Source organism: Melospiza georgiana, chromosome 3 (assembly GCF_028018845.1).
Source record: "Melospiza georgiana isolate bMelGeo1 chromosome 3, bMelGeo1.pri, whole genome shotgun sequence".
Classification (NCBI taxonomy): domain Eukaryota; kingdom Metazoa; phylum Chordata; class Aves; order Passeriformes; family Passerellidae; genus Melospiza; species Melospiza georgiana.
Window position 1 is genome coordinate 97,568,691 of NC_080432.1, and position 22,373 is coordinate 97,591,063.

At 38.9% G+C, this 22,373-nt stretch overlaps 1 protein-coding gene across 3 annotated transcripts in view; it reads left to right on the forward strand.

Annotated features, from left to right (window-relative positions):
* ARHGEF10 (Rho guanine nucleotide exchange factor 10) overlaps positions 1-22,373 on the forward strand; it is a 110,979-nt gene that overhangs the window by 24,276 nt on the left and 64,330 nt on the right. For 2 of the 3 annotated variants that reach the window (XM_058020562.1, XM_058020563.1), the window contains exons 3-11: positions 4,183-4,347; positions 6,469-6,759; positions 7,678-7,741; positions 8,886-8,965; positions 10,105-10,161; positions 12,659-12,822; positions 15,972-16,088; positions 17,251-17,365; positions 19,803-19,915. In XM_058020562.1, coding sequence (XP_057876545.1) covers positions 4,183-4,347; positions 6,469-6,759; positions 7,678-7,741; positions 8,886-8,965; positions 10,105-10,161; positions 12,659-12,822; positions 15,972-16,088; positions 17,251-17,365; positions 19,803-19,915 — 1,166 coding nt within the window. The remainder of the gene's footprint in view (positions 1-4,182; positions 4,348-6,468; positions 6,760-7,677; positions 7,742-8,885; positions 8,966-10,104; positions 10,162-12,658; positions 12,823-15,971; positions 16,089-17,250; positions 17,366-19,802; positions 19,916-22,373) is intronic. The other variant, XM_058020564.1, reaches the window with a different exon arrangement.

Consider the following 22,373-nt stretch of genomic DNA (forward strand, 5'->3'; position numbering starts at 1 on the left):
TTCACCATCCAGACAAACACCAAGCCTCTGCAGTGAAATCTCTTCTGAAATAAAAAGGGAACAGCTTGAGAGCCCATTTATCCTGGAGCACAGTCAGCAGGGTGGGTTTGGCCCCAAATGGTTAGTTTTATAAAAATGGTAATTTGAGAAATTCAGTTGTTTCCTGGTATCTGCATGTTTTCAATACCTATTTCTTATTGTACACTTCCATAAGGAGCTCAGCAGATTTTAATTGTCTAGAAATAGAGGTCTGTAAAGGGAAGGGTGTCTCATCAGAGAAATGTCTGGAATGTATCAAGGATAAATAATAAGCATTTAGATTGCTATGTCTGGCAGTTTGTTTTGACTTGTAACCCGTGTGAGTTAGCGAATTTTATGTTACCTCAAAATATTCTGGGATAGTAACATTTAAAAATATTTTTTTTGCTAATAAGTTTTGTGTATTTCAAGACACTCAAGTATTTGTAGGAAGTTGAAACATTTGGGGAATCCATTTCAAAGGAAGCTAGGTCTTTGCAGGCACCTCCTGCCAGTGTGTTTTAGGTTCCATTGTATTAATATTTTTTTACTAAATATTAATTAGATATATGCCATTTAAAGCATTGTACACTTATTTCATTCATTGGTTGTATGGTAGAAGCGACTAAAAATATTTCTTGAGTTCTTTAAATATAACATTGCTGCTTTTTGTTCCATAATAGTCTGTGAACTTAAAAAAAAAAAAGATTACAACTGATTGCAAAGATGACATTCTTAATCATACAGGAGGGTTCCACTTATAAAAATATTTTTCAAACCTTAAAACATAAAGTATTCATATTTCTTGGTGGTAGCATGCCTGTTTATGTCCAGGGCTTCCAGGCTGATTGTTCATGCCCCAGACTGCTGAACTGTTTGTGCTTGGGGTTCTATTTCATTCTTCCTGTATCATGCTTTTTCTTGGAAGAAAGTTGTCTTCTTCAGTTGACTTCTGAATCGTCATGGATTTATGAAATTGCAAGGGGGGACAGACATTTGGGGTGCTTTTATTTATTTCAGGTGTTTTCATATTGTATTCAAAATGCAATTGATAGTTAATGCAGAGCTATTTTATCTTACTTCTATGTCACTAAAATAAACTGTTTAAGAAAACTATTAATGAAGCTTTGCTGACTTAGTCTGGGCTTTAAAATAATGTCATTCCTTTAACTCCTTAGTTAGTGGATGGGAAGGCAAAGGGTGCCAAGAATGCTTTGCAATTGGCAAAGCAACCAAGCATTTTTTTAAATTTGCTTATGCCCCAGCAGGTCTCTGTAAACACAACCTAAGTGAACTTATTTCTGAAGTAAACTTAAGAAATGTCATTTCACTGGATAACAAAGCACAGAAAAAGTCATAAATCTGTGTGCTCTGCACAGTTATGAGAACATGTATTCCTTTTTCTGATTCTAAATTTGCACTTTCATACTTAATTTAACTTGAAGACAATGTTTCCATTATATCAGATGTCTTTTCTGTTTTGAAAACTCCAAATGGAAATTTTTAGAAATGTGAGAATTTCCCTGAAGCATTTAAAGAGCTCTCAGAGAGGTATTGCCATAAGATGAACAAGTTCAATCAATTTTTGTATTCTTATTGCACTGATGGGCACATATAAAGCTAAGGATGTGAGTAGTGGTGAAAGGCAAAATTGAATTTTTACTACCTAATTTAATTATTTGAAGAATTCCAGACTCTGTCACTCTAAGTATTGTGTGATTATTACTTCAGAAAAAAAATAGTGCATTTTAAAATTATGTAAAAAACAAAAAAGCTGTCCTTTATGGTTTTTTTGCAAGGGAGGGTGCCTTTGAAAATCGCCCCCTCACACACACACACACCCACCAGACTCCCCATCTTCCCCCCCCCCTCTTTTTTTTCTGCAAGACAGTTGCCACTATTTGGCTTTATCCTTTTGATTTGCAGATAAAGGGTAGGAGGAACTGGGGTTTTCTTCATGAGGATGAAGTTTTGCAAGACCTCTGATGGTGTTTAGCAGCTGGATTCAGCCTGGGTCTAACTGATGCTGTCTTCGTAACTGTAGCACTTAAAAAGAGCTTTTGTCTGTGTGTTGTTGTGATATAACACAAAGAACTGTGGAAAATAGTATTTTCAAAACAGGAATTTGTCCTTTTTTGTGTGACATAATCTGTATTTATCTCATGTTCTGATCACCTCTTAAGTTGAAGCAAAAAGCCCCTATTCTTTTTTTATTTAATTTTTGTTGTTAAAATACTTTGTCCATCAATTGAAATAGTATGCCCTTGTTATTAAAAGCTTAAAGGAGAATATTTTTATTAAGTATGAGATGGTAGGTATCTTTAAATTTAAAAGGCTAAATTTTATGCTGGCAGAATTAAGCAAATGTAGAAGTAATGCAGAGCTGGAATACAGTTTTAAAACTTTCTGAACTGAGGATATTTGTTTGTCTCCTGTACACCCTTTCTGATGAACAATGTATTCTTTCTTTTTTTGTCTCTTTTTGTAATCTTAACCCGCTGTCCCATCAGTGATGTGATTATGGAATCTTTCCAGGCTGTAGTCCCATTTATCAGGTTCTGTGCCTTGTTTATCTGTGATGCAAAGTAAATATTTTGAAATGAATGAAGAGGGGCAGTGTTAACAGCCATAAGAGAAAAAAAAATTAGGTGACACGTCCAATTTAAATTTTTTTTACTAATGTTGAAAAGACATTTTCCCCTCTTTTGTTTCTTTTCCCCATTACACAGTCAAGCAACAAATATTACAGTTTAGTCAGATGGATGCTGAATCAGGAAGAATGCCATGTTTGTCTTTAATCACTTGGAAGAGCTCTGAAGAATTTCTTGCATCTTTCAGGAAAAGAGGAATTTGCTAATGGACAAAGCAAAAATGAGAAGCCTGACTTCATGGCTTCTCATGAAGAATTTTTGAAAGGAATTCATCAAAATGAAATTAAATATCCTGCTGCCTTGGCCATAACATGTGACAATAAATGCAGGATAATCCGGGTTTTTTGTTCCTTACTATTTTTGCAATTAGTTCACTTTTCTCCAGCAGAGAGGCTGCATGAAAGATCTTGTTATTTGTGGCTGGGGTAAAATATGCTGGCTCAGCCTGCCTGAAGAAACAGAAGCCTTGGCAGGAATGCTGATTACCATGACAATCTAAGCAGTCTAGAGCTTTGGGGTGTTGCAGGTTTTATCATAAAGATAAAAAATTTGTTCTGGATGGTATGATAGCTGATAACATCATCATGATGCAGCAGATCCAATCATCTTTGCAGGACTTGTTTTTTCATTTTGTGTTACCTGAGAGAATGAAGGGGGGACGTTTATCGCTTTCAGGTAACTTTTTATAACATACTTGTGTATTTACACCTTTGCCTTTTTTAGGATATTGTTTTATGCTGTAGGTACATGAAGGGATTTACATTTTCATGGATTTTCCCCAGTACCATGGGGGACTGCTGTGTGCTTCTTCCTGCTCCCTCTCCTCAGCCCCATCTGCAGTGCCAAATCTGTGCCACGATAGCTTCGCAAACAAAGAGGAAAAAACCCAAACCCACCCTTCCTATCCAATTAGGGTGTCATTATTTCAGCCATTACTTCCTCAAAGGTTCCATATCCTCCCTACACCAGAATGCACGTGTGTGGGGGGTAATAGGGCTAATAACATGTTGCATGGTTTAAAGCTATCTCAGATTGGAGTAGGAAAATTAATCTGCTGGTCTCTGTTGGAGTGTGTGAACTAAGTGATTGTCACTGGTATTTGGACACTGTTAGGAAAGAATAGACTTAGGAGTTTCAGTTAGAAAGGAAAAAATGACTTGAAGTTTTAAAGTTGCAAAGTCCCTGTGCAATTAAATTAATCTGTGAAGTTTTCTTGTTTAAAATTTGGCTGTTTAGGTATTTTTCTAAAAATATTTTGGCTCATTATGACAAAAGCAAGAGTATTTGCATTATTACTTGTTTATTTTTTTTCCAAATAATTTTCTTGTTTGCACTAAAGGATTTACTGAAAACTGTATGAGCTTATCAAGATACCAATCAACTTTTGTTCTGTTCCAGTAACCTAAAAATCTAAGGGTTCATTGTGTAAGCTTCATTTGTAATGTGGAGCATTTACTGGTCCCATGAAATCATTATTGAGAGCAAACAAACAAAGGTGTCTCTTTCTGCACAGTTCTAGAGCGTGAACCAAAAGCCGCGGGCCCAAATGATGAAGAGGAAGATGAGGGAGAACAGTTTGATTTTGATAGTGGAGATGAGATACCAGAAGCAGACAGACAAGCCCTTGTGCCACCTAGTCCTGGAAATTACGTAGAGCACCAAGAGGCTGGTGCTGCAGGTAAGTCAGCTTGTTGGTCTGTGCCTCCACTGGGCTAATAGTCAAGACTGATCATAGGATGCCTTTTCGTGCCAGTGCAATAAAAGTACTTTAACAAGAGTTTTCCATGGTGTTACCCTTAAGGGCAACTCAGGTTCTTCTCAATGAATCTCTTGGAGCAGATTAGAGTGGAAAAACACTGAAAGATTGGTGTTTGTAAAGGTGCACATATTGGGTTTATTTTGGAACAGTTTGGTTGCAATGGAAAGCTTATATGTAGCCATTTTGGTTATTGTTATGTAAAGTAATAATGGCAGTATCAAAGCATAAAAATACCACCTGCATAAGGAAATATAAAAGGGAAAAGGAAGGAAGAAAGAGAAAGAAAGGGTAAGAGTAGGAAGATACATAATCACCGGATAATCCATGGATTTATGATGACACTCGATTGAAGTGACAATTGAAGGTCTTTATCTATCAGAGGTGGGGGAAAAAACCCATAAAATACAAAGTCTGGTGGGTCAATACACTCTCAGGTTCAGGTGGAAGTGCCCAAGCACCTCCTCAGTGAGGGCAAAGTTCTACACTATCTCTTGATCACGTGTCAGAAATGAGTCTGAGGGCACTTCAGGGGTGCTTGAGAGTTTATGAGCTCTTCCAAGGCAGAGCCAATGCCTCTAATGTCACTGTGCCTTGTGTGAAAGTGACCTTCCCAGGGAGGAGGCTGTGTTTGTAAGGGAGGGCAGTTTGGCCATGATTTGGGCAGCCTCTCCCCAAGCTCTGCTTCCTGCCAGCCTCAGAGCCCAGTTTGCAGCCTCTAGTGGTGGGAAGTTCACCCCCTCTGTCTTATGCAGGTTTGTCATTACACACCAAAAAACTCACTGCCTTTTCTTTGTGGGCTTGCAAACCTGGCATCAGCAAAGCACCCAGGCACCCCTGAAAATGGTCAGTTTGTTTTGAGTCATAGTCCAGTCTCTCACACCTGGAAATACCATGCAAGTGTTTTGAATATTCCTGCCAGTTACAGTCATGGTAAATCTGGCAGAGCGAGTGACCATCACATGTAGTTCCCATGAGGTTTCCCACTAAAGTGTGACATCCAAACCAAAGGATTGGACATAGTCAGAGTGTCATGCTACAGGAAAACTGTGTATCCTTGCTGGTCTTAAGGCACATTGATGGCTTGAGATAAGCTGTTTCATAGCTAAGCTTGCTGGTTGCTGAGTTTGAGATGTTGTGCATAAAACTAAGTAGAGTTTGAATGTATGAATTTTGTTCATAAACAGAAGTTTTGCTAAATATTGGAACATTTTTAATGACAGATGCAGATGTTCCCAGTGCTGAGGTGTAGTCTGGAAATTGCTGTATTATGCTCAAATTTCTAACAGCTGATTTTGCTTACTTTATTCCAATATCCTTTTGTAAACAGATTCACTGTGCTTATGGCAATTAAAAGTAGGTAACTCTTCAGGTACTGTGCAGTTTGACAACCTGGAACTTAAACACCATCTTTCCCTGAGCATCTGTTGCTTGCTCACCCTTATTGTGAAGTTGTGCTTACAGCTTAAAATCATTTGATCACTTGGGATACAGTTCTGCAGTTCCCTTCAGAGGGCCCTGTGGTTCTGCTGTAGCTCAGCTTGTCTCAAAAAAAAATACTGGGAACTTTCTATAACAGAAAACAATACACTTACAAAGAGGAAAACTTGTGAAGTTATTTTCTTCCTCCTTTTCTTAACAGCATTTTCAGGACTACTCTTTGAGGAATGTCCCTCCATGTCTTTTCTTGTCCTTATGACTACCCCTAAAATATTTCTTGTGTTTCTGTTTGTAAGATTCAAATTCATCCAGATTTTAACCTTTATGATTTAAGACTGTTTTGACTCATGTGCTTATGTGAGTCAAGATACTGTTTTTCCATAGGCATCTTTGTAATTCATCCTGTTTTGCTCTTGTTGCATTCCTCATCTGTAACATGGGGATGTTGGCAATACTGTGTGGGAATTTTGAGTCATAGATTGTAAGCAACTTGTATAGAAAAGATCAAGTCAGTGTTTAGCATACTTGCAAAGAGCTATTAGAGCAGCTTGAGGAGGTATGAAAACTAAAACTTTGTATTTTTGTTTAATCTTTCAACTAAAGGAGATGGTAATTTAGAAAACACTGAGAAGCTGCAAACATCAGAACCTGCTGCAGAAGGCACTCCGGCCAAAGTAAATCCCTACTCAGTCATTAATATTTCCCCAATCCAAGAGAAGGACCCATCCTCATCACCAGAACCAAGTCCTCCAGAGGAATGTGCCAGTCCCAGCCTGTCTGGTGGATATTCTGTTCCTGTCCCCTGTGGATATGCTGTGCCATCCAACTTACCTTTGATAGTGCCAGCGTACTGCAGCCCTGTCATCATCCGCAGTGTTTCTGTGGATGACGAAGGTACTGGATTTACACACCTTACTTGATTTGAGAGGGAACCCTTGGTTAACCTCAGGTACCTTACCTGTATAGCACTCACCCTGGGTGAGTATGATTAATGCTAATTCCTTTTTCATGTGATGAAATACTTTCCGGATCCAGAGTTCAGTGTTCAAGCCAAATGGTTTCTTCTCATACCTTTTATTGTTTTTCCTAGATCCTGGCAAAATTCCTCTCCCTTTTGCCTTTTCTGTATGCATTTCTGTTTCTTTATTTTCAAGTTCTTGTGGATTTAGAGTTACTCTTGGATTTTTCCCTTGATGATTTGATGAATTCTCTGTCTTCTAGTACAATTTTAAGACAGTAGAGGAAACTAGAAAGGGAAATAACTATGGATTATTACAGAAACAAGAGATCCATTTTGTAACCAGAGTTGAGAAAGTTGACAGCTTAATGTCAAGATAGTAGGAAAAGAAAGCTGCCCATATCCTGCCTTTTTCTTTTTGTATTTTGAGTATACTTTTCTTTAGCTGGGCAGCAGCTCTTCTATAATTTCAGCTTTTATTCCAGCCTTTTTTTTTTACCACTATTAGGAATACTGTCAAGTAAAAGCAAATGTTTGTGTGATCCTTATTTCTTGTAGAGGAATATATGTTTGAGAGAGAGAATTAAATGCATTAGCCATTGTGATTTCCTCTTAACAGCTCTTCTAAGAAATGGCTGTGTCTTTGAATTACTTAGCTTTCAGAAATGCATGGTGTGAAGAAACTTCCAACTTTTTAAAACATGTGTAAGAATAAAAATATTGCAAGGAAGGAGATTATTCTTTAGTAATGATCTAGTAAAATCAATTTCTTATGGTAAAATGTGCAGTTTTAGCCAAACTGACATGTTATTGCAAATGTTTTCTTTTTGTTTTTTTTTTTCCTTACTTGGCAGGTACACAGTCAGCAACTGAAGAATGTCATTATAATTCTGTAAACCTGGAGGACCCTCAGAATAGGTGATTGCCAGTACATCACGTTTTAATGGTTTGCAAAGCCTTAATTCCTATGAAAGCTTGCATTTGATAAGTGCTTTTGTTTCTTTGTGTGATGCTTCTATGTTTGTTGGTTTGGTTTTTTTTCACTTTCTTACTCCTGTAATTTTGGTTGAGTACAAAAATCAGCACTGGTGTGTGTAACTGTGCATGACAGTTTTGAAGACACTGGGTTGAATTTTTCTAGAGTGATGGCAATGTCAGGTGCAACAGATTGCTGGAGGTTTGGTCTAGCCTGGTGCTTTCAGCAGGATCCATCAGATCAACCATGGCCTTGCTGGCTGAGCCCTCAACCCTCCAGGGATGGAGGTGCTGCACCTTCCCCAAGCAGTCTTCTCTGCTGTACTACCTTCCCTGCCCCTCTTCCCCCCCAGCCTCCCCAAATGTCCAAACCAAATCTCCCAATGGGCAGTCTGTTGACTATTCCCCCTTTGTCGGGCATTAAAAAAAAAAAAAAAGGCCCCAAAACAAACCCAAACAAAAAAATAACCCTGAATCCCTCACCTCTGTAGTTCTCTTTTGGATAGTTGTAGCTACTCTTGGATCACTCCATAACATCCTTTTCATCAGACTAAATAATCTCCATGTCTTTTATCTCCTTCCTTGTAAACCATGGGCTTTAGTCCTTCATCTCCCTAGAGGCAGCTTCACTTCCTCCACAGCTCTCTAGCAGGGGAGTGTTGGGAAGCCAAGGCTGGACGTGCTGCTCCAGCAGCCTCACCAGCGCCAGGTGGAGGAGGGGAGCAGCTCTGCCTGATGGCTCCTGATATAACCCAGAATATCTTTGTCTTATTTACCATGAAAAAGAAGCTCTCCCTTCGCTGTTTCTGAGAGAATTTCCTGTGTTCTGGTAGATGAACTCAAAAGCAGAGTGTTTTTTAAGGTTGTAAAGAAAGTATTTTCAATTTTCTGACTAAAATTGTAAGACTATTAACTTGAATAGCTTATTCATCACCCAACTACACACTGAAGCAACATTTTTGACTAATTAGCACACTTGGAGTGGAAACTAGAGGGCAGAAATATATTTATTGTCTTGTCTTCATGGATGTTTAAAAACATTGTGGTATAACTTCTAGTTCTTTTATTTTGTGGCCTCTTTTTCAAGTGAAGATAACCAGACCAAGAAAGAGGATGATGCCCTGGCCAAATGGGTTGCAGATCCTGCAAATACAGCATGGATGGAAAGTAAGTACCCATGAACACTGAAGTACAGCTGTGGAAGGTGGTCAATTTTAAGTTGTGATCAGCAGTATATGTGTGTCTATGTGCACAAGCATATTTCATGGGAATGTCCATGTTCACTTTTATTGTGTGTTTTTAGATAGGTTCCAGAACAAAGCTGTAGAACATTCAACAGTAATAAAACATTCTGTAATAAAACATTCAACTGTAGAACATTCTACAGCTGAATAAAATTGTATTTTAGAATAAAGTTAACATTCATTTTTCCACTTTTTGGAGTCTGTGGAATCATGTGTATGGAGGTCATTTAGCTCCATTAATGCATGTGCACTGGAAATAAGCTCCAGTTCAGTGTCTGATCTGAGACTGTATTTGAAATTGCTCTTCTTGTGCAGTAGTAGCAAATAAGGACTTGGAGGTGGAAGAAGGGAAGGAATTGCCACTGTCTTGGTGTGTGCTGTTGATTCTTGGCTGGCAGCTGCATTTTAAACCAGAGTAGAGATTGTGTGGTTTGAAGAGAGGTTATCCTGCCTGTTCTCAGCTGTTCCCACTGAATATGTTAATCTTATATATTTTGTGAAGTGACTGAAGAATTTGTGTTGTCATTCTGTCTCTTAATTTACTAAGATAAACATTACATTATTTTCTTTTTATTCTTTTTAAAAAGCCACTTTCAGCTTTTCTACACCTATTCATTCAGTAGGGCAATGAGCAGCCTTGAACAGGCAGAGGACATACCATACTTCTTTAAGAAGGAGGGAGAAACACTGACTTTGAAGTGGATTTTTGTTTTCAGGCTAGCAAAGGTCATCATAAGCAATGCAGATAAAACTGAAATTTCACATATACTGCTTTGTACATTATTGCAATATTTGAATGATTAGATGTGCAGGCAAAATGCTAGTAAGAGTGAATCACATCTCCATTGTGTTAATATATACCAATATAACCAATTAAATAATATAATAGTATATTTCAGTTGGAGAGCACCTACAGCATTTCAACTGCCAGACTATTTTAGAGTTGATCAAAGGCTGAAGGAATGTTTAAGGGCTTTGTCCTAATGCCTCTTAAACACTTGGTCCCATTCAAATTTTAGGAAGTTTCTCATTTGTGGTTTTTTTTTTCTGTCCTGATTTTAGACCCGGATGAGGTAATTTATGATGATGTGCCAAGAGAAGATTCAGACTCTGAACCAGGTTTGAGGTCTTTGTAATGTTGAAAGCAATGCAAAATGGAATTATGTGTATATATACTAAACAGATTTGTTCATTAAGTGCCTAAAATATATGTAAATGGATTTACCATTGTGTCAGTGATTGGTAGGTCTTACAGAGTTCAGAATTATACTAATACTTAAAAGACTGTCTCAGTAGGTCTCCTATACTGCTCTTCTCAGAAGCTGAATTCTACTTTGTTTTATAGATACTGTTCCAAATGCTTGAGTATTCTGCATATTAAAGAATTACAGTGTTGGGTGTTGTAGCTGTAGTGCCCTGAACAAGGCAAGATGGTTAGGAAAATGGTGTTTTAAATAGTTAAATGATGTATGATAATGTCTCATTGTCATGGTTATAGAGAGAAGCTCTCTCCTTGGAAGTCCCCTTCAATATATAAATGCTTGATTGATGGAAGAGATGGTCCAGGGTGGCTGCTCACCATCCTGATTGTGACTCTACACAAATGTTTTATTTCAGCTTTGAAGTGGTTCGCTCCTGATGTTTGTGACCATGTTTGGAGGGGGCAGAATAGATCTCAAAGTAGTTACTGAAGTCAAGATTTTACCTTTATTGGAAATGATGAGGTTAGGGCTCAAGAAGCATATTTCATTGAGTTCTTACTTAGGTTTGTTTTGCAGTTTTTGGGTATAGTGAAGTCTGCCTAAAGATCAGTTGCTACTGACTGATTTTGTGTTTGAGTAAATTGGATTATTGGGAGCTCAGCATCTTACTGATCAGGGCTCTCAGAGGGTGTAGGTCTTTGATAATGAAATTGTTAATGAATCAAGGAAACACTTGAGCTTTCCTGTGTGAAACCCACATTAATCTTTAAAGCTGCAACAGTTTAATCCTTTTCTTTAGTAGTGTTCAAGCAAGGTGTTTTACAATTTTTTACTGAATTTTTAAAATTTATTATTGTAAAGTACTGTGTTACATTCATGACTTGAATGGTTATATTACTGGAAGTTCCCTCAGTGCTGCTCTGAGCAGGGACATCTCTGTGCTGTTGCTTAGCTGTTTAGCTTAACCAGTAAGACATCAATTAAAATTTTGATTTTCATGTTGTCCCCTAAGACATTGAAAGATTCTGAGAAAATGGGTAGTAAGGGAAGTTTCATCTTCGTACATTCATGATCTTGATGTTTATTATTTGTATATTTTGTCAACTATTCCAAAAAAAGTTTGTCAGATAATCTACGTTACCATATGGACAAGATAAATTCACTTAGTCGTGGGGTAAATCCTGCCCCAAAGCTCACAGCACAGGAGTTAGAGTTCTTGATTTATTTTGACTTAATATGATGGTTCTTTTAAAATACTCATTGTTCTAGATTACCACTAAGATGTTTTCCGCAGTAACTATATTTTAAGGACACTCTTGATATGCATGGGGATTTGAAAAAAAAAATTAAAAATCTGAATCTTCCAAATTAGACTAATTAAGTTCTTTATAATTAACTCAGAGGATTCCAATGTTAATATTAAAGTCCAATGTTAATATTAAAGTCCATAAAATGCATGTATAAAACATAGTGGCTTTTGAGTACATTTTTTTCTCTGTTTAAATGAAACGTCAATCTTAAAACAAAAGTACAGCTGCTGTTTCCTGGATTTAATAGGAGACAGTTGTAAATGCTGCATCATAACCTCTGACAATAGTGATTCTTGATAGAAGTGTTGTACCACAGCAAGTGTCCACACTTTTCCACTTGTACTGACAGATGATGCTGCAGGTAGAGTGCATTCCTGTTTCCTGTTAAGAAATTGACTCTAAATTTTCCATTTTATTTTGAGTAAGTTTTATGTTCTCGACATCTGTGCCAATAGAAAGACCTGTGTCTTTAACAGGAGGTACTTTGGTCAGCCTTTGTAATATAGATTTGAAAAGGTTATGTCTTGAAAAGGTTAATACTTCAAGTTTTTAGAGTAAATCATGAGCAAGGTAGCTGCCAGGTGTGGGAGACTTCCAGTGACTGGTTGTGATGAGTCATAAAACATCATTGTGTAACACAGTTTCTTGCTGCTTTGGTCTGACCTGTTCTGCTGGAAGTAGTGACATTTTCATTTGATTCTTGCCATGTTTTAACATTTTTTACCACGTCCCTAGGGACAAATGGCAAGCTTAAATTGGAAGGATGATGTTTCTCAGTACAGATGTGCATTCACAGTTAGAGTTTAAACTTCCTTTGAAGTTCTAAATAATTTTGTGGGATTTGGACACAACAGTGCCATTTTTCAGTAGCACATGCTTCTAAAAGGATCATGGTGTGTACCAGTAACAATGTCCTTTCTTAGTACTCTGTTTCAACAAAGACAATCCACTTTGGCTATTTGAATATTGGATTTAATTCAAAATTTTTAATGTGCATACAGAAATCTGTACAATTCTTTGTCGCATATCCTGAGTAAGCTTTCCAGTGTCTGAACAAACATACATTTCAGTGTAGCTTTTTTTATTTTGGTTTAATTCTTGCAGAGGAAATGATTTATGATGATGTTGAAAATGGTGATGATGGTGGAAACAGCTCATTGGAATACGGGTGGAGTTCAAGTGAGTTTGAAAGCTATGAAGAACAGAGTGATTCTGAGTGTAAAAATGGAATTCCCAGCTCCTTTTTGCGAGGCAACCACAAGAGACATGTATGTATCCTGCAGTGCTGCTCAGTCATTGAGGTTGTCCTGGTTTCCAACACTTCCCTTTCTCACCTGTATTTCTTTTTTTCCTCAATTCAGCTTCCAATGCCAACAGCATCTTTTTAAAGGAGATATGAGTCAGTGTGGAAGTGACAGTACATAACAAAATGTAAAAGGGAAAAGGAGATATGAAAATATTAAACAGAAGTTTCGTACAAAAAAAGATATGACTCAGATTGGATAAAAACTAAATTAAAAATGAGATTGTTTTTGCTTATGGGCAGTTCCTTACCTTCTCTTCTTTTGCCCTTGCTGGATTAGTGTAAGTGGTAAAAAAGTGTGGAAAATAATGTGAAAAATAAATGGGGACAAGCCTGACAAGAATTGATGGTTTGGGGTCTTTAGATGCTCAAAAGTCACAAAACTCTTTGCCAGTGTTCCCTAGCTTTCTGTCTTAGATCTGCATCAGTTTGCTTGTTTGAAAATGACTGAACTTAAAGAAGTTCGGAAAGTAAAAGATTTTTATAATCAAAGAGAGTTCTACCTGTTAGGAGAGAAGAGAGGTGGCATGATTAAAATGATCCATCTCTGCCACTTCTCAGATCTCATGCCTTTGGCTCCATGTGTTCTGCAGGAGGCAGGAAGGCACAGGTGACACCAGGTGCCTGTCGTCCCTGCTCCTCTCCCATTGCACAGGGAGAGAGGCCCTGGGCTCTTGCCTTCTCTTTGCCTTGGCTCCTCTTCTTCTGCCCTTGAGTACCCTCTTTGTGAGAGGCTCCCAGTGTGTGCTGGCTGGGGACTGACCCCCAAGAGCCACGTGGCAGCTGTGTGTTGTGAGCTGCCTCAGCACCCCGTGGCTGGAATGTGCAGGGGTTGCAGACAGGGTGTTATTTCATGGGGCCCTCATTTTCATTTTACACGTTTCTTAACTTGATGAGAATAAAAACCTTGTTGTCTGTGTTTCCCTCCAGTACATGCAATTTGCTCTCCTCTCACCTCCTTCCTTGCTGCACATCCTTTGGAAATCAGGGAATGAGCAATTAACTGCAAGACTTGAGCCCTCCCAAATCTGCACTTTGTAAGCTGAGTGCTCATCCTCTGGTTTTGTCTTGGTTTTATTCTGACTAGAAAAATCTTAAGCTGTTACAGCTGTTTGGGAGTTTTTTCTAACAAGACTGAAAAAATGGAGTTTGATTTTTTTTTTTTTGCTTTAAATACTTTGGAAGAGACTAGGGAATTACTTTGCATGTGAGTGTGTAAGCATTAACATGGCTGCTGACTTATTATTTTTATTTTGTTTTTTAATATTCTCTTTTTATCCCTAGCTTCAGCTTTGGCCGTAGTCATAGGAATCTATTTGCATATGTGAACAAAGCAAGGTTTAAAGCCATTTTTTTGGAACTCTTAAAAGTATACTTTGATCTGTCATGGAAAACTGTTGGCAGTGGTTGAATGTGATTGCGCCAGGATCAGGCACAGAGTGTCTGAGCAAGAGACTGAGGAGTGATGAGAGAAGAGGGGTGTGCCCTTGGTTACTGCCATGCAGATGGCTTTTTCAGGCCTGACAAAAGGTTTTGGGGATTGCCTTGTGAGGATGGGTGTGAGGAGGTGAGGAACACTTAAGCTGGTGGATGGAAAAGTCAGATAGGCTCCTGCACCTGGATGGGTTGCTGGGAGATGAAGAAATTAGGGAAGGGTTTTGGCAGAGAGTGAGGAAGGAAACTTTAGGATTGCCAAAAAAACCCCCTTGCAACAAACAACCAAGAAAACAACAACAACAAAATCAAACAAACAAACAAAAAAAAAACCCCAAAAAACAAACAAAAAAAAAACAACCAAAAAGCCAACCCCAGCCCTCCCTGCATTGGCATATCAGCACGGGCAGACACTGCTCTTCTTAATGTACATTTTCTCTGTATCCATTCCTTGTACTAACTTTCACTTCTCCTCAGGTCCTGTGATGGATATTACAGTATATTCCCAGCACATCACCTTCTGTAGCCTTTCAGAGCCTGTGAGGGACTTGCCCTACTTATAATTTTAATGTTAGTTGAAAAGAATGGCAAGGTTGGACGTGGGATATTTAATTTTAAGTGCTGGTATGATTTCCCTCAAAGTCGCCTTTTCATTATAATTCTTATTATTCTATTTATTTACTATTTTATTTCAAGAAGGAAAGTTTTTGTGCTGTTAAATATTTCTTGTCTGTGAACCAGATACTATTCTTTATTATACTGATGTAATGCCAGAATGATGATGTTAGAGGTAATTGCATCCTGACCCAGCCTAGTGGAACTGGGCCTGTCGCTTTGTTTTCAGCTCAGTAGGCCTTCTCTTTCCTGAGGCTTTGATCTCTTGCCAAATAACTCTGTTGATATCAAGCTGAGGGGTTTTCCACTGGACTTCTATTATAGGACACACCAAATATTTTCCTTTTTTTTTTTTTCTTTCCTGGTTGTGTTTTAACCTCTTTTATCTACCTTTGTCAAAATGTTTAACAAATGGTAATTAGTGTTCCAGAGCATTCCTTTCTGTGTGATAGTTTCCTTACCTTGCAAATGAATATATTCATGTACGAGATGGTTACACCCAAGTTCATACAGTGAGACCATGATGCATGTGGAAACCACAAGAACATGAATCCTGTTCGTGTCTCCTTACCTGACTCACTGCCCTGTCAGTTTCCATATTCTCAGGTGCCAGCAATCTCCACAGGTTCTTCAGTCTCTGAGATTTCTTCTGATTCACTGTTTTGAAGGCTAGTGTGAAATATAGGCTAGGTTTTGTGCTCCAGTGAATAGTGCTTATGGTTAAGGCTGATGTATTGTTTCCATGTGGTTTTTAAGAGATAGGCACAATACAATTAATATGTATAACAATTTAGTTGCCTTAGTCTAAGTGGCTTTGCCCGTGTCTTTACAGAAAAGCGCCTGGCGGAGCTCGGCAGTGCCCAGGAGCGATGGTCCTTCCTCGGACTGGAGCTTCCCTCAGTGATAGCTTTCCCTCAGTGATAGCTTTCCCTCAGTGATAGCTTTCCCTTAGCTGTCTTTGTGTCAGTAGATAGATGGGGCAATGTGCATGATTTATGTGAGTGCTTTAGCATGAAGTTTTCACTATGGCTTTTTGAAAAGATTGTGTCTTTTTATACACTGTAGCTTTCTCATGACCTAACGCGTTTAAAGGAGCATTATGAAAAAAAGGTGAAAGATTTGATGTCAAACACTGTGGGAGCAGTAGAGATTCAGCAACTAAAGCAAAAACATGAGCTGAAGGTAGTGTAGTTGATTTTTGTAACTACCTACATTTAAATAATTGCTTTTCCAACACAGACAATGTTGTCTTTTATTAATAGCTTGAAAAAGTAGACAATAATTTGTATGAAATGAATTCTGAATGTGCTGAATTTTTATTGTGCAGTGTTAAGTTAAAGATTGCAATATTGCTATATTCTTAAAAATACTTGGTCGAGGACCTTTTCTCATGCTTACTTTTAATGTTAGCAGTCTCAGAAAATGATATAGGGCATTGTCTTTCCCTGATGACCGGTGCCCTTACCTCAGAGTGTGAGCCAGGTGTACAACCCTAGTGTCTCTCTGAGACCATGGCTCCATGGGGCTAGCCTAGCCCTAGCTCTGCAGCCACACTGGATCAAATTGGGAATCTCCCTGCTCTCCATTCTGAATGGAACTGGTATGAAAAGACTGGGTTTTTGCAAAAAGCTTCAGTCTCAAACCCAGAAATTGCCTGATTGCAGCAAGGCAGCTTTGTTTGTGTTCTGACAGTAGTGGGGATTTTTTGTTGTAGTGACATTTTGGAAAATAAGTACAAAGCAGGGTATTTTAATAAGCATTTTCCAGCAAGGCAAAATTCTTTGGTGTTTTGTTTTTAGTTTCATGAAATTTCATTTGACTGTAGTAGTGTACTGTAAGATTATGGAATTCTTATTAAATCAATGCATTTCTTCAGTGAATGAAGTTATTAGTTGTAACTTTTTCCTTCATAGCAGTGTTTGTTTAAGAATATAGTTAATATATAACTGAGTCTAGGGGATTATCTTTAGGTCAGAAATACTTTGGAAGAGTTATTTGGACACTGAAAGATGGACAAGACCTCTGGCCAGTAATGACCTGTGAGTAGTAGGTATTTGTTCTCTAAGATAACATTTGAGACTATTTAAAGTTTGTTTGAATGCAGAAGGGTTCTTAAACATTTCTGCTCTTTTAGACTTGCATACAGTATTGCCATGAAGTAAGTCCTTGTCTCCAATTTTTATTTTATTTTGAAATACAGGAGCTTGGCTCTGAGCTTTCATGGTTCTCTCTACTTATTGTACAGTCGTTTGACTTTGGACAATATTGATAGCCTAAAAGTGTGCAGGCTCAGATGCTTTCCTATTATTCACTGAACATGTAGACTATATTTTTTATCTTGCAGATGCAAAAGCTCATGAGAGCTGCTAGAGAAGGTACCAAAGATGGACTTGAAAAGACAAAAGCAGCTGTGAAGAAGGGTCGTTCCTTTATTCGGACAAAATCTTTCATTTCTCAAGGTATATGCTATTTACAGTGTTTCTCTTTGTTACATTCTCTAGTAATTTCTGAGAAGGAAGATGAATGGCCTAGCAATTTTTTGTAGTGGGAGCTGAGAGCTAGATGCAAGAAATCAGAGATATATATCAAAAATGTATGGTATAATATTCAGTTCAGATGACAGTATGGTCAGTGCATCTTGAGCAGGTTTTCTGTTTGGGGCAAGAACCTGAGTGACCTGAGAACCACAGAGAAGGATCAATTTAAGAACAATAACAACAAGTCCCACCAAGCAGTGTGATCTAGGTGCTGGTAGATGGGAGTATGGAAGTGATGTTAAGTTACTGTCATGGTGTAATCCCAGCCAGCAGCCAAGCCCCACACAGCCACTTGCTCAATCCCCTACCACCAGGACTGGGCACAGAATTAGAAGGATAAGAGTGAGAACTTGTGGGTTGAGATAAGGACAGTGTAATAGTGAACATAAAATCCATACACAAGCAAAGAAAGACAAGGAACTAGTTCATTGCTTCCCAAGGGAGGCAGGTGCTTATCCATGTCCAGGAGAGAAGGGCCCCATCACACACAGTGGTTACTTGGAACACAAACACCATCACTCTGAACATCCCCTCCCCTTACTCCTCTTTCCTCCCACTTTTTATATGAAGCAGGATGTCATATCCTTTGGTCAGGATGGAATATCCTTTTAGTCAATTTGGGTGACCTGTCCTGGCTGTGTCTCCTCCCTACATGCACCCTCACCAGCCTGGCAGTATGAAAAGCAGAAAAGGCCTTGGCTCTGTGTGTATACCCTGTTCAGCAGTAAAAAAACCACCATCTTTATATTATCAAACCCTGTGTCCAAATCCAAAATGTAGCTCCATACTAGCCACTGTGGAGAAAATTAATTCTACCCCAGTCAAAATCAGCCCAGTTACTAAGTCTGTCCAGGTCTCTCCATCAAATAACTCTTGAATGTCAGGAGAATGTGCTGTTAAGACATGGCTTTCAGTGGACAAGTAGCTGAGTATTTTAAAAAGTTCGTCACTGGTAAGTAGTAATGCTTTCCATGCTTAAGAGTGAGTGAAAGCAGGGGGAAAGACTGTACTGCTTAATCAGTTTGATGATTTTTGATGAAAACTGACTTTGGGTTGGGGAAACAGAAAGTAGTGTATAATCAAAAAGCCACAGAAGTATTTGTGTTCTTTCTGTAGCTGAGAGCAGGTGACAGTCCTTTGTCATGAGCCATGGCAGCAGCTGTCCACAGGTAGTTTTTTCAAGAGAAAGGTGGTAAATTAAACTAGTTTCTTTTTCTGGATAACTCTGAGAGATAGTGTATCATTCTGCTGAAGTGTGCCCAACTAATTAAATGGTAGTAACTTCAGAGTATATAAAACTGCAATTTTAGGAAGCTAAAACCACAAGGCTGGAGCAAATTTTTTTTTTTTTTGAGAAGAGTAACATAAAGTTGCTGTATGGGCCAGGACACATCTTACATCTCTGTCATGACCTCTGACTGCATCTCAATTTACTTAATTCACAGTTTGAATATAGAAAGCTACACAAAATGAGGTGATCAAAACTTCTTGCAGTTGAACAGATGAAAATGATCTGCAGGACAGTGTTCCAATGGACCTGGCATTCCTTCTTACATTTCTAGAAATTAGATTGCAGACCCAGTGTACCTGTGGATGGCTGCATCTCATAACCACTTTCCAAATCAGCAGGGAGCTAGTGAAAAATTTCTTAACTAAACTCACAAGTTTCTCCCAGATGTTAGATCTGCTTCCCTTATTTCTCTTTTTGTTCTAAGACAGTTTCTCATACTGTTCTTTCTTTATGTCTCCTTTCCTTGGGTCTGCTTGTTTGCCTGGCTATGTACTGCCACCTATCAGTGCACTTCGGTGGTGCTTTTTCAGTAAAATTTGTACCCACAGAGCAATGCAGAATCCCTCACTCTTTTCTGATGAAAACAAACATTTTGGTTAACTTGGCTACTTTAGTTCAGCTGTTGAAGGTTGTATAGAATTTTTTTTAGCTGGATCATAATATGGGTGTTTTCAGTTTCCTCCCAGGGATCATTTATTTTAAAACTGCTGTCCCTGGGGCTGTAGTGCTTTAGCCCAAGTTGTCATGTCCTGCCCTCTGGACAGCCCCATTCTCCTGGCTGAGAGGAGGGAGCAGTGGTCAAGCAGAAGATGCTTAGGCTGTCTGCAGCTGGGAGATATTAGGATGCCTTTGAAAGGTGTTCTGTATTAGAATACCTATTGGTAGTAACATTTATGTGATTTCCCAGATGATACAGAATTATTGGGAAATTTCTTTTGTTTGGTAAGTGAAAATTTATTATTTCTGTGCTCGGATGAAAGAGTCTGCTGGTTTTGTTTTGTTTTTTTCTTTTGTTTTTTCCTCTCTTAATCCACATGTAGAAGCTGATATTTGGTTATTTATTTGTAGATCACAGATCATCTTGTCTGGAGGAAGAGGAGCAAAATTTATTTATTGATGTGGACTGTATGCATGCGGAAGCAATTATGACTCCTATGCCTGAAGGATTATCACAGCAGCAGGTAGTAAGCTTTGGGAAGTATGGTCTTCTTTTTTTTCCTCCCTTTCTGCTCTGCACCAGTGTCTCTTAGGTGCCTTTGATCTTCAAACATATTGGCATTTTACTTAAATAGACATCAAATTCAGAACTGAATAAGTAGTTTTTTTGAAAATTTATGTGTGTGCATATTGTTGCATCAGTCCTGAATTCACCCAGAGGTGCAAAATGGTTTGCATTATAAAATTATCTATAAGAATGATATTGTTTCACTACCTGAACACTTAAACTAAATGTGATGGTTTTGAGTGAAAAAAGGAGAGAGTTAAAGCATTTTTATTGAACCAGAAAACATTGTTCCAGGTGCTCTGGGATTTTAAATGTAGACAATATCCTCTGTGAATCCAAAGATTTTTCTTGGTTAAAAAAAAATCATCCCCGGTAAAGTCAAATCTACAGAAAAATTAATTTTGCTGTTTTCCAGCTCAAACTGTGAGGTGGATTTCCACTGTGGAAATCACTTCAAAAAATACTGAAATCAGCATCAGTTAAGAAATTTTGGCTGAAAATAAATCCCTTGGGTTCATGTTACTGTATTGTTATGACAACTAATAACTGTATGAGAGTTTTTAAACTTCTTGTGGTGCCAAGTCGTGAGTTAGTTGGTCAGTACCTTAAGAAAATGAGAAAAAAACCAAACTAAGGGGCAATTGAGGGGAGGGCCATATATTTTTGGTATTTTGTTTTGTTTTGTTTTACATTTTACCTGGGTGAGGTTTACTTTTCTCTTGTGTTTAACACAGTGAAGTGCTAGTCTCGTAACAAAGCAACTATCAAACTGTGTTCCATTACAGTAAGATTTTATTATCATGTGAGATTTCAGCATCAGTCTGAATGCTCTTTTCTTCTTTCCAAATAGGAATTTGAGTTTCACTAGGATAGTTTTGTACAAATAAGTTTACCCTCTTTTGCAAAAAAAACCCCAGGATGCTTGTAGTTTGGAGCAAACTGGTAATAGTTGTGTAAGTCATGACAAATAGTGCTCAGCTGCCCAGGAGGAGCTCTCCAAGTGGGCAGGAATGGGATTAGGAAAGCCAAAGCTCAGCTGGAGCTAGTGACCTGTGAGAGGCAGCAGTGAAGAGGTTCTGACATGTACATTGGCAACAAAAGGAGGCTGAGAAGAGCACAATACACTGCTTGCTAGGGCACAGACCTAGTGATCAGGGTCAAAACTGTGCCACTTTTGCCTTGGGGTTTCACTGGTGAGGCTTGTTCTTGGGACTCAGCCCATGAGCCCAGAGACAGGTGTGCTGGGGTGAAGCCTAATCTGCAGCTGGGGAGCTGAGGCCATCTGGACATACAGGTGTCTGTGGGACCAGATGGGATGGATGTAAGGATGCTGTAGGTAAGGCCTTCCTCAGCCATCTAAGATCACAGTGATCAGAAGACTGTGAAAAATTGTCACACTCTTACCCACAAGAAAGAGAATTGAGTCTGGCCTCACCTCAGTCCCAACAAAAGTGATGCAGCACATGCTCTTGGGAGCTATGTCTGTGTTCAGTAGGACAGGAGGCTGAGTGGGGAAAAAATCAGCATAGATGGGCCAGAGTCCATTTGTGCATGACCAGCTTGAGCCTCTGTGAGGTGACTGAGGGGAGAGGTGATAATGGCTTTCAGTTGTTTCCTGAAGTATTCCTGTGCTCCTTTAGGTGAGATACCCTCTGTATGGATGGACTAAAGGTGGGTGGGAAGCAGGTGAGGATGGCACACTCAGTGAGTCCATAGTACAGAGTGCACTGGGTGGTCAGTGTTAGTGCTCGGGAGCAGGCACGGGCCTCTGGCATGTAAAGCCTGTGTGAGGCATCTGGATGCCAGCTGCAGTGCACATCTGGAGGTGATGCCAAACTGCAGGGGTGCAGCAGCTGTGTGGGGGAGGTTGGCTGCTGGTCAGCAGGGCTCTGGTGGGCTGGGTGCACAGAAACACTGGAGCAGTTCAGGGAGAACAGCATGGCCAGCTGTAGGAACCCCTTCCAGGCCAGCTGCCCTGTCCCAGCAGAGCTGCTCTGTGGACATGCTGGCTTCAAACAGCAGGTGGCATGATGGCTTCTGTTTAAATCCTGGTGCCTGCAAGTACTGAGGCTAGGGCTCATATCTGCTGCAATAACCCCAAGCCACTACTAAGTATTCTTTTTGTGTATTATAGAGCCTGAAATTTTTATTTCTACAGATGCTTATTCTTTTCAGAAGAATGATCTGTGACTAAAAGTAGGATTAGTATTCTTCACCAGAGCCACTGATCCGCTATACCAAATAAGACACTGCTAAATCCATTCTAAACACAGATTAAACACAACTAATTTTACTGCATGTATCTTAAGCAAAGCCTCAGATCATTTTGAAGTCCTCCTTTGAAATGCCAGTACCTGAAAGAAAATTCTCACATAACCTGCATTTAATAATGCAAAATACAAGTGTGGAAAATT